This window comes from Eucyclogobius newberryi, unplaced genomic scaffold (assembly GCF_026437365.1).
Source record: "Eucyclogobius newberryi isolate DKJ021-1_F unplaced genomic scaffold, fEucNew1.0.hap1 SCAF_7, whole genome shotgun sequence".
Taxonomy (NCBI): Eukaryota; Metazoa; Chordata; class Actinopteri; order Gobiiformes; family Gobiidae; genus Eucyclogobius; species Eucyclogobius newberryi.
Genome location: NW_027316389.1, coordinates 21,032,620 through 21,044,594, shown reverse-complemented (window position 1 = coordinate 21,044,594; position 11,975 = coordinate 21,032,620). Strand labels below are relative to the sequence as shown.

The 11,975-nt window shown below is 37.6% G+C and overlaps 1 protein-coding gene across 1 annotated transcript in view; it reads left to right on the top strand.

Annotated features, from left to right (window-relative positions):
- Positions 1–672: 672 nt before the first annotated feature.
- itga11b (integrin, alpha 11b) overlaps positions 673–11,975 on the top strand; it is a 42,476-nt gene continuing 31,173 nt past the window's right edge. The window contains exons 1-3 of the mRNA XM_072435608.1: positions 673–691; positions 10,204–10,316; positions 11,156–11,247. Of these exons, the coding sequence (XP_072291709.1) occupies positions 11,197–11,247 (51 nt within the window). The 5' untranslated portion in view covers positions 673–691; positions 10,204–10,316; positions 11,156–11,196. The remainder of the gene's footprint in view (positions 692–10,203; positions 10,317–11,155; positions 11,248–11,975) is intronic.

Here is an 11,975-nt window from a genome sequence, read left to right as displayed (position 1 = left end):
GTGTGTGCAGGAGCTTCTTTGAGGGCTGATCTTTATGTCTCTGGGAGAAAATGCATTTGAAGTTACAACGTCCCAGAGAAATCTAAGGAAGTGGATTCAATGAAAGAATAAGAATGTTTTGGAGCAGATTGGACAATTGTTTTTCTCTTAATTTCTCGCTCAAAAGGTCAAATTTGTGCAGAGGACACGAATAAATACAAAAAGAAGACGACGATAAGTTTTTAACGTTATGCTTTTCCCACCTGAAAAGTTACATGGTGCTGCTTTACAATTCATACCACGACTTCAACTGCAAAAGACCCTTGATTTCCGCACCACATCTTGAGAACCGCTGCTTAAAGCCCTCGCGGTCAACTTTCACTTCCCTGAAATCTGCCAAATCCGGTGCAAAGCCTTTTCCCAAAGACCCGGGCCGTACAAATGGAGCGACACTCTATTTTTCACTGCGATCCTGATTTTTGCTCCGCGTTAAGTGAAAAGACAAGTTTCCGTTGGCCGCGCTCACAGGGGGGAATGTAAAAAATGTAAATGACTTGCCCCCTGTGTAACAACACGTTTATGTTTTATTGTGTGTTTCAGATCGGTGCGACGGCCACAACTTTGACGACAAAAACTTCCGGATCTTCCGCGGGCCCGAGGACACACAGTTTGGGTACACGGTGCAGCAGCATGAGGCGGGGGGCCGGAAATGGTACGAAACGGATACACTTGTGATGCTCGGATGAAAAATGATGAAAAACACCCAATTATGTGGATTATGTGCGATGATTTTTGTTTCAATAATTTGTATATTGCTAAAAAAAGAAGAAAAAAAAACGCACTGGATTTTTTTTTAAGGATGTGTTCACACTTTTCATTTGGTCTTAGATTGAGCCAATTTTGGTCCTTGTTTAGTCCTGATCCAGTCCAGGTGTAGTTTTTGGTTTATTCCTGGTAAATTTATTTTTCCTTTTATTTTTGAAAATTTTGTTAATTTAGATTTTTTCTCTTTTTCTCTCTCTTTTTATTATTATTATTTATTTATTTTACGGAATGGTGTAAAACACATACCGGTATTTGATGACGTACAGTTACAGTAGGTGGCGGTAACGTAACACTTTATGGAAACCAACCGCCGTAAAACACCAAAGAAGAAGAATGATTCCCAAGGCACTTCCCACACGTCCGTATGAATGGGTCTCATTTATTAATCTTTAAGTAACGAAAACCTATGGATAAAACGTAAACTTCCTCCAACTTTCTCGTCTCTCTGAGCTCAGATCATCGTCTGCCTCGTCTCTGAGTTTTTGGACATATGTTTCCACGTCAAGTTGTCGTTTTATAGATCATAAACTTAACGTGGAAAGTACTCGTGCTTTATGAATGAGACCCAAGGGCAACTGTTGCTAGGAAACAGCTTGTCACCTAAAAGAGTTACCAGAGATTTAATAATGAATGGTTAAAATGGGATGTAAATAGTGTGTTTATTGTTCACTGGCCCTAATATGAAAAGTGTCCTTCCCAACACTATATTATTACTACTACTACTACTACCGTATTTTACCGGATTATAAGTAGCACTGGAGTATAAATTGCAATTTTTGGGGAAATGTATTTGATAAAATGTAAGACCAAGAACAGACATTTCATCTTGAAATGCAGTTTAAAATAATAACAGATTAGAGAACATGGTGAATAGGTGTATGTATGCTAACGCTAACACCTTCAGCTACATGAGGCACAGACAGAACTGTGGTAAGTGTCTGGTATGTTAACGTAACATATTAACAGTTATTCAGATAACTATAGCATAAAGAACATGCTAACAAGTTTACCAAAGCATCAGTATGACCCCAGTATATCCCCCATGAACCTGCATGACCTTTTTCCATCATTCTCTTGCACCCTTTAGTTTATTTTAAAGGTGTTTGTCAAAATCTCAGCTGTCTTGGCACGTCTTCTAAATTCTGATCTAGTTTTATCCATTATTTTTTCCGACAAAAGTTAAGATCAAAAGCCTTAGAACATTTTGGCCACGTCAAAATCACTGACTTGGGTCCAGGAAAGTCAGTGTTGTTGCTGCGAGACCGGATGGCACGTTTTTCCAGCGCTTGAAAAAAATCTGCACAGGCTGTTTTGTTTTTTTTTGCTTCTTGCTATAAATTAAGTTTCATATTTTTCCTTTGCACACGTGGATCAGATGAACAGACTGTCCTTGGCCCGGCTCATTCCTCCTCTGCTTTCTTAAAAAAGGGGAGCAGACAAGTCAAAAAATACTTAGTTTTTTTCTACATGGTGTCAAAATGGAAAAATAGTAAAAGGTGTGGAGATAGTTTAAAGATATGGAAGCTTAACGTCAAGCCAGAACACGTCAACCTAACCTGAGGCTTCAGGGAGATTTTCTCTTTCTCTGTGTGTTAGTTTTTATGTGTTTTTTTATTTTAAAAAGAAAATAATTTAAAACAAATATATATATATATTGCTGATGCCCAGTGTTTGCTGGGTAATTTCCTAGTGTGATGTCCTCAATTACAAACAGGAAGTGAAATTATAAACCTAAAAAATGTGCTATTCTGTGATAACATTTTCAGCAAAATTCAAAATATATCTTTCTTAACTGCATTTTGGTTCAAAGAGTCATCCGACCTGTAGGGGGCGCACCTTAAACTGTGGCTAAAGGAAAAGTCTGTGAGCTCTTTTAACTTTGCATAAATGCTTTGTACTTCCTTGTTATTGCCCATAAAGACGAGTACTTTAGCTCCAAGCTGTCATTTTTACTCCGTAACTAGTAAAACGTTGTTTTTTATCCTTAAAGGAGACACACTACGCTTTTATCAGGTACCTCCTATTGAACTATAACATAAGTAGATCATTATTTAAACGTTGTTCATTGTTAACGGCAACATTGATCTGAAACGGCTTCGTAATGGAAGCAGGATCATTGACTTCCTGTCCGAAAGCCTGCCTCTTCGGTGACAAGCCCCGCCTCTTTTTTTTTCTTTTTCTATTGATTTTTTTTTTTTTTTAATCATAAAGCAACACAAATGTACATAAAACAAACTGACCTATGTAAAGAAAAATATATAATGATAATAATTGAAAATAATAATTGAAAAATAATATATATATTTTTTAAACACAAAAAAACCCTAAAACTGAGCTTGGCAGGACCATAGAGAACTCAGGATAAGTAATGGGGTAGCTCCGCCTCTTCATAGTGACGTTTCAACTGGCAGCAAAGATAATCGCAATCATTTTATCACCAGAAAAAAGCAACTTATCTGTACTGTTTTTGTCTAGATCGTTGTTGCTTCCACTTAAATAATACATAACATAATATTAAAATTATAACTATGAAAAAATTCATCTATATTGCGATGAACTAATTATTTTGTCCATGTCCAAAGCACACTTGACCAGCAGCTCGCATAACGTTGTCTGAGCGCCGCAGCAGATTTCTGAGCGCGTGGATCCTGTGTCTCCCGTTATTTATTGTGTTTTGCATTCCTCGAGCCGATGTGGTTTTACGCACTTATGCATTTAACTCTTTGAACTGAGCGGGCCTCTGAGCGTGTCTCTGAGCGTGTCTCTGAGCGTGTCTTAGCGGGCCTCTGAGCGTGTCTCTGAGCATGTCTCTGAGCGTGTCTCTGAGCGTGTCTCAGCGGGTCTATGTTTGGCTCCATGCAGTGATGCATTTATGTTTCTGCGAGAATTGAAAATAAAAAAGCATTAAATACGATGAGCTGGACATCATTCAAGTTGACTTTTGAAACAGTTATTGTGAATTTAGTCACCCATAACGTTGGATATTGCACTATATTTTTTGTTTTGAGATTATTTTTTTTTTTCATCAGCAAAGTACAAGAGCAGCAGACATAGAATATAGTTGATATATTGTATAAAAAGTAAATAAACTAACAACTAAAATCTATTTAATGATTGAGATTGGGATGGTATTGTTAGGCCCGTCACGATAATTACTTTTTGTTCAGTAAATTATAGATATATGGGGAACTTTTTACAATTTTTCTGTACTATGATCATGTTTAAGTTCAAGGACGAATGACTCATTATAGATACAAATTGACCACTCAAGTATTTTGTTAAGCAATGTATATGTTGTGTATCATGTTTTTAACAGTATTTTACATTTAGAGTTGTGATTTTTATAGACCTGCTTTAAGGTTATTGCGTCAGTTTATACATACCGTATTTTCCGGACTATAAATAGTTTTTCAGTTTTCATAGTTTTGGCCAGGGTGCGACTTATACTTATATTTATACTTATATACTTAAATAGCGACTTAAATGTGATATTATTTGTTATTTTCACACTTGCAACTGCATTTCATCCTCCAGTGTGACTTATATATGGGTTTTTTCTCTCTATTATGCATTTTTTGGCTGGTGCGACTTATAGTCCGGAAAATACGGTAGTACACAATTATTTACCAACATTTTCTTCAGCAACATTTTGAATCAGAATCACGTTTATTCTTGCCCAGACAATAGACTGTTAAACATCAGTATCACAGTCAAAATAATCAGTATTTTATCAGCTTAACTCCCGGTATGAACAGAATAAAGTTATAATTACTGTTTAATATGTATTAGGGCAGCAACTAACGATCATTTTGCAAATGGATTAGTCTAGCGATTGTTCTTTTCATCAAGCGATGATAGTTAGAACGTGGAAAACCCGTGAAGTGACGCTGTTGGAGAACGACCCGGTGGAGAACGTCCCGGTGGAGAACGTCCCGGTGGAGAACGTCCCGGTGGAGAACGTCCCGGTGGAGAACGTTCCAGATAAAAACACAGTTTCCGGTGTTATTTGTGTGCGATTCCCGCTCTATCTGAGTCATAAAACCTCTAACAGTTCACGCCAATAATTATTCGATGACTTAATGCTTATCTTATTGACTTGAAACAACAACAACAACAACAGATTAAAGTGCTAAATGTGTGTATATGAGCTGCAGAAATGGCCCCTGAACCCCCGCGTGTGACGTGTCTCGGTTCCTGGTCCTCAGATGAGCAGTTCTGGCCCGGTTCCTCTGTGTTTGGTGCATTCCTCAGAATCCTGTCTGTGAACTTTCAGGTGAATCGGTGGAAACTATGCGCTCTGATCCTCAGGCATCTGCGCGCTGGAAACTATGTGCCTGTGCGGTTTGTTTTTGCGCGCCTCCCATCGCGACACCATCTCCCGCTCGCTGTCTAGAACGCCTCTCTTCTTTCCTCTCTCTTTTTTCCTCGCTCTTTCCTCTCTTCTCTTCTCATCTTGACATTTCTCTGAGAGTTTATCGGACATGCACATCTTGAAATAACGTGTACTGCGGCCAAATCTGAGTTTTTGGGCTTCGCTGTTTGACATTCTGTGGATAAATGTGCGGTACAGAAGTGATACAAATATCTTATGGTTCATGGTTAAGATGAAGAAATGATTTGGTTCAAACATTAAAAAAAGCATAGAGGATCTTTATTTACAGCTAGAAATGACCATGCAGCTGACCCTTGGTGGTGCCGACCTCCCCTTTGGGAACCACTGCTCTTTTAGTCCAGACGTGCTCGACATACGACTCAAATATTATTATTTCAACATGACTCTTAACAAGACACTGAACCCACACAGTCTAGTATGAATCTGGAATCCTCGGTCCTGGTCCTGTTCTCTAAACCTCACGGTCCTGTTCTCTAAACCTCACGGTCCTGTTCTCTAAACCTCACGGTCCTGTTCTCTAAACCTCACGGTCCTGTTCTCTAAACCTCACGGTCCTGTTCTCTAAACCTCACGGTCCTGTTCTCTAAACCTCACGGTCCTGTTCTCTAAACCTCACGGTCCTGTTCTCTAAACCTCACGGTCCTGTTCTCTAAACCTCACGGTCCTGTTCTCTAAACCTCACGGTCCTGTTCTCTAAACCTCATGGTCCTGTTCTCTAAACCCTGCTCATGGTCCTGTTCTCTAAACCCTGCTCATGGTCCTGTTCTTGTGTGATCTCACTTGTGTTGACCTGTAATGACCTGATCTGGCCTCAGGGTCAAACCGCCAGCTCTCAGGGTTCACAGAGTGCTTGTTTGTGAACCTGTGAGGTCTCGACACCTACAAAACGCTTTATTTGAGCTACTGCTACTATTTACAGCACTTTAGCTTTCCATATGTGACAAAGATGTTTCTACTACTCCCTCTGCTCTGGTACTGCTAATACCACTTACTATGATACAAACAACAATACCTGAATACAGAATCTTACTGTAGTAGTTGTAATTCTCACAATAGTTTTAGAATGAGGCATCTTTCGGAACAGTTGGAACAGTTAATTTGCTTTTTGTCGTAAAACACACGGAATCTTTTTGTGAGCCACGTGAGTAGTTTAAGTAACACAAATAATTTTAACAGAAAGCAACTGTCGAATTCACTTTTGACTAATAAAACGCTCCTGACGTCACAAGCTTCTGGAATTCTCATCAGTTTGACTCGAGGGACTTCCAAGACCGTTTATGAAGCTTGTCCGCCACTTGAAAGCAAAGCATCAATATTCACTTGTGAGCAATAAAATCAGAGCAATTGAAATCGACACAAGAGCTAGAAGTAGATGCTGAAAATAAATACTAATCTGAACACGTAAAACTGTGAAGACATGGTTAGAAACGTTCCTTTATCAGAACTGAGACATATAAAGCTTTACTCACTGCGGCTTCTAAAAGTTGTGGAATCCCTGGAACTTTTCAACATTTTGCCACGTCACGATCACAAACTTAAATTAATTGTATTTGAGTTTTTTGTGAAAGAGCAACAGGAAATGACAGACAATTGTGTAGTGAATGGAAAATTATACATGATTTCTAGATTTAAAAAAAATGAAAAGTGAAAGGTGCAGCATACAAAAAGTATTCATGCCTGAGTCAATACTTTGTGGAACCATCTTTCTCTCCAATAACAGTCTTTTGGGGTTTGTTTACCAGCTTTGCAAACTTACAGACTGACATTTTGGCCCCTTCTTCTTTGCAAAATAGCTCAAGCTCCGTCACATTTGATGAACAGCGGTTTTCAGGTCCTGACAGAGATTTTCAATTGGATTTAGGTCTGGGCCATTCTAATATGTTAAGTTTTAGGTTTAAGGTCGTTGTCCTGCTGAAGCTGAACCTCTGCTCCAGTCCCAAGTCTTTTGCAGATGACAATATGTCCAATATTGTCCTGTATTTGGCTCCATCTTCCCAACATCTAAGGACAGCTTAGCGACAGCGTTTTCTGCTGCATTCAGACAACCAATATGTTCAATGTGTCAGCAGATTCTCTTAGCGCCTTTTGCATCCTGAATCAGCATTTTGTAGAGGACCTGAGAAACCATTTACAGGAAAATTCACTATTTTTAAATATAATAAAGTAAAATCAGTTTTTCCCCAGTACAGCTATATTGTAAAACCAGGACGTGCGTTGTTGGCATGCTAGTTGTTTTGTTAGCATGCTAGTTTAAGAAAACATTTTTTTTAGCATGCTTGTTGTTGTCAGCATGCTAGTTGTTGTTAGCATACTGTTGCTGTTGTTTTACTGAAAAGGGGCATTTACCGCCACCTATTGTAGTTGTACGTCTTCAAAGTCTGTGTTTTATGCTATAACGTAAAACAAGAGAGAGAAAGAGAGAGAGAGAGCGTGCTAGTTGTTTTGTTAGCATGTTAGTTAAAAAAGAAAAAAAAAAGTGTTTGTATGCTTTGTTTGTTCTATGCTTTGTTTGTATTATATTTGTAGTATGTTGTCAGCATGCTAGTTTGAAAAAAAAATTAAAATAAAGTGTTAGTATGCTAGTATGTTGTTAGCGGGTGCGTACCTACTATTCCTTTTCTACAAACTACGCTAATACTAGCATAGGCTACTGGTTCCGGTTCCACAGCCCCAATAGTTGTGCATAAATGTATGGTTTTACATCATAAAATATAGCAGCATATAACCCTAATCCAGGTCTCGGGGAACATAGGGCTGACCCTGTTGTTAGCATGCTAGTTGCTGTTAGCATTACAATGACGACAAAACTCCACTCTGGCCTCTGAAAGAAAGCAATAACTTTGGACTGCGGCTAATAGTTTGAAACGAACCGTGAATGAATGTGAGTAATGTTTTTAACCAAGTGTTTAACCTAGATTACAAAACAGTAAAGTGTGAGTAATCCGACAATGGACCGTAACCACAGCGTCGTGCACAGAAGCAGGAAATAAAGTGACTAATGTCTTTTGTTCACATCAGTTTACAGGCCCATAACAGCATCTGCTCAAACATACAGTACACCGATAATTACAGTCAGCTTTATGTGAGTCTAGCACCTGCTCAGGAACTCTACAGGACACAAGTGAGGTCAGAGGAAGCGCTTTAGGTTCAAACTCTTTTGGTTAAAGTTATGATTTTGATGTTCTCCGATTGAGCCCTGGTTTGGACCTGGCTTTGTCCTGGTTAGGACCTAGGTTTAGTCTCGGTCGGAAATCCGATTGGGTCTTGGTTCAGTCCTGGTTTAGTTTGGCCTTGTTCATGTCAAGGTAAAATCTGAGATGCACCTGTTTGTAGCCATAATCAATCAATCACAGCCCAGGATTAGTCCTAAATTAGTCCTGGTTCAGACCTGGTTTAGTCATGAATTTGTTCTACTTCAAGTGTTTGGATTTCTTAAGAATTTGTTCAGGTGAGACACGGATTATTATGTTCACGTTAAACAATTTAATCCTGGTTTAGTCCTTATTCAAATTTGCTCGTAGCCCAGATTTAGACTGAATCAGGTCTAAACCAGGATAAAAATGCAGACTAAATCCAGTCTAAATCTGGGCTACAAGCAAGTTTGAATCAGGACTAAACCAGGATCAAAATAAGGACTTAATCCAAACTTGTTCATAGCCCAGATTTAGTCTTTATTTTGATCCTGGTTTATTCCTGATTCAAACTTGCTTGAAGCCCAAATTTAGACTGGTTTTAGTCCTAATTTGATCCTGGTTTAGTCCTGTTTTCACCTGTTCTACATGACATGAAAATAATCTTGATTTAGACTTGGTTTAGCCCGTTTTCATCCTCGTTTGGACCTTTTCTGTGTTTCATCTGCTGGAGTTTCATCACAAATCTCTGCCCTTGGTCCGGGACAGGCCAGAGTCTCTGCACAGCGACACATTAGCGAATTAAATGTTGCGGAGGTGACTAACGTCTGTTCCCAGAAGCCCATCCCATGTGGGGATGTTTACTCCGGAGCAGACTAATTACTGGCTTCACGCTCAAAAACAGTGGGGCTTCGGCTGCTGACCTTAGACTTCACCAAGACACAACGAGATGTCATAATCCAGGGTTGAACACAAACCAAAAATGTATGTGGCAAAGGCTACTGTAACAATTCTTCAAGTAATAAACTGATTAATTAAGTTTTTCTTATTTGTACACACTCTACCAGTCATTTTCCATTGTTTTTTAGCTTTTAAACTGCCTATACTGGGCTAAATAACTGTTAAAAATAAATTAAAATGGCTTTTTTTCATCTAAAAGATCGGCTGTGAACCTCTCGATTAAAAAGACCCAAAGCTGATCCATGACGATTAGAAAAATTACTAAATCTTATTTTGATCAGGCACGGAACGACATTTTGTTCTTTTACTTCACTACATTTGAGACAGAGTATCTGTACTTTCTGTTTTGTTTAAGGGGTTATTTATAGCATGTTTATGATGACTTCCTGCCTAAAGGTTTTGAGTTCAAGCCTTATATTTGCACAAGGAAAAATATACATAAAAAAGTGTAAAATTCTTTATCAAGCTCAACACATTTCACTCTTCAAACGCATCAAAAGTCAGGGCAAAATCCTCTGAAAGTCCAAATTTAAAACACGCACTAAATTACTTTACATTTACTACTTAATTTTAATCTCCTGTATCCGTTCTTTTATTTCAATACAGATACACTGATGGTAAACTAACTTCATCTTGATTAAAATGTGATTAATTGCACAGCAGATGTTGGTTTTGATGTTGGTCTCATCGTCTTTATCGTAAAACATTTCCTTTTCCAGAATGGTGCCTGAAGTGCTACCTGAAGTCTTTAAATTGCCCCACAATCCGATTCCCAAAGACTTTAAAGACCAGGGACTGTGGCTCTATCAAAGGCTGCTCCCCGCTGAGACCCGCTTCCTGTTTATTGAACCGTCGTCTTTGGTATTAAATCCTTAAATCCTGGATCTGCTGTCGGCCCTGTTGTGTGTGCTCCAGGCTGCTGGTGGGGGCCCCCTTCGAGTCCACTGGGAAAAAACAGACCGGTGACGTGTTCAGGTGCCCTCTGGACGGGGTCAGGGACGACGCAAACTGCTCCAGACTCAACCTGGGTAAGTAGATGTTGAGTCCATCTTACTGTGGCCCGATAAACGATATTTGCCGATACCAATATTACGATTAAAGTGCATATGACAAGCTTTTACGATTTTTCAAATTTTGACTTCATTTGATGCGTTTATACCTGTTGTACATAAAAATTGTAGTTTTAAACCAATCGAGCAGGTATTTGTGGAGAAAAGTGGAAAAATCTGTAGAAAATGACAGGAAGTGACACACTCCAGACAAAGTTTATGCAGAATTTACACAAAGAAACAACTTTTTTGTCTCTCTAAACATTAATTAAACAAAATAAAGTCACTCTCATATATTTTTATTTGTCAAATAAAAAAAAAGTGACTTTAGATGAGTTTTTGCCCAGTGTTTGTTGGGTAATTTCCAGTGTGATGTAATCAACTACAAACAGGAAGCGAAATTATAAACCTAAAAAAATTGCTATTCTTGAATACAATTTTTATATATTTTTTGGGCTCAATTTTAAATATGCATCTTAACTGCATTTTAATTAAATGAGTTGTCCAACCGGTCAAAGGAACTTTAAGTTATTAAGTTCACAAATTAACATTTCCCGTTTGTAAAAATAATATCAAACTCTATTAAAACATATTTTGTTGCTGATGACCGTGTAATTTTTTTTTTGCCTTATTGCTTTTCTATTTAACGTTTTACTCATTAGTTTAGTTTAAAAAAGACAAATCTAACAACAAACCGGGAATGAAAACTGGGAACACAGAGACTAGCACAGCTTAGAAAACAAATATCAGTCCCAAATATAAGGTACATTTTAAATATCGGACCAGTACGATGTCTCACTGTTGTCATGGCTCTTCAGGTAAACTGTCCCTGGATAACGTGTCAGAGAGGAAGGACGGGATGAGGCTGGGGATGAGCCTGACGTCAAACCCCAAAGACAGCAGCTTTGTGGTGGGTTTATACCGTCTGCACACGTGGTAAACCATGGTACTGTATATATATATATATATATATATATATATATATATATATATATATATATATATATATATATATATATATATATTATAACTATAGCTTAAGATTATGTAGAGAGTCAAGAATGATCTATGTACATTTATGTATTTTTAAAAATGTATTACTATCCTAGTTTGTGAATTTTGTTCACTGATAATGGCAATACATTTTCCCAATTTTTTTGGATTTTCAGATAAATTAATTAAGCACAAGTTAAAGGTTGGGTGAAGTACAATTTCTTCCAAAACTTTACACAAATAAATGTAACTTATTGTCCGCGTTAACTTCATGTAAATGTATTTAGTCTCTTCCAATGAAATATGATTATCTTGATCCAAAGCATACATTATACTATTTTACTCATGCATTATACTCTTTTACTCTTTTACTCATACATTATACTTTTTTACTCTTTTACTCATACATTATACTCTTTTACACATACATTATACTTTTTTACTCTTTTACTCATACATTATACTTTTTTACTCTTTTACTCATGCATTATACTCTTTTACACATACATTATACTTTTTTACTTTTTTACTCATACATTATACTTTTTTACTCATGCATTATACTCTTTTACACATACATTATACTTTTTTACTCTTTTACTCATACATTATACTTTTTTACTCTTTTACTCATACATTATACTT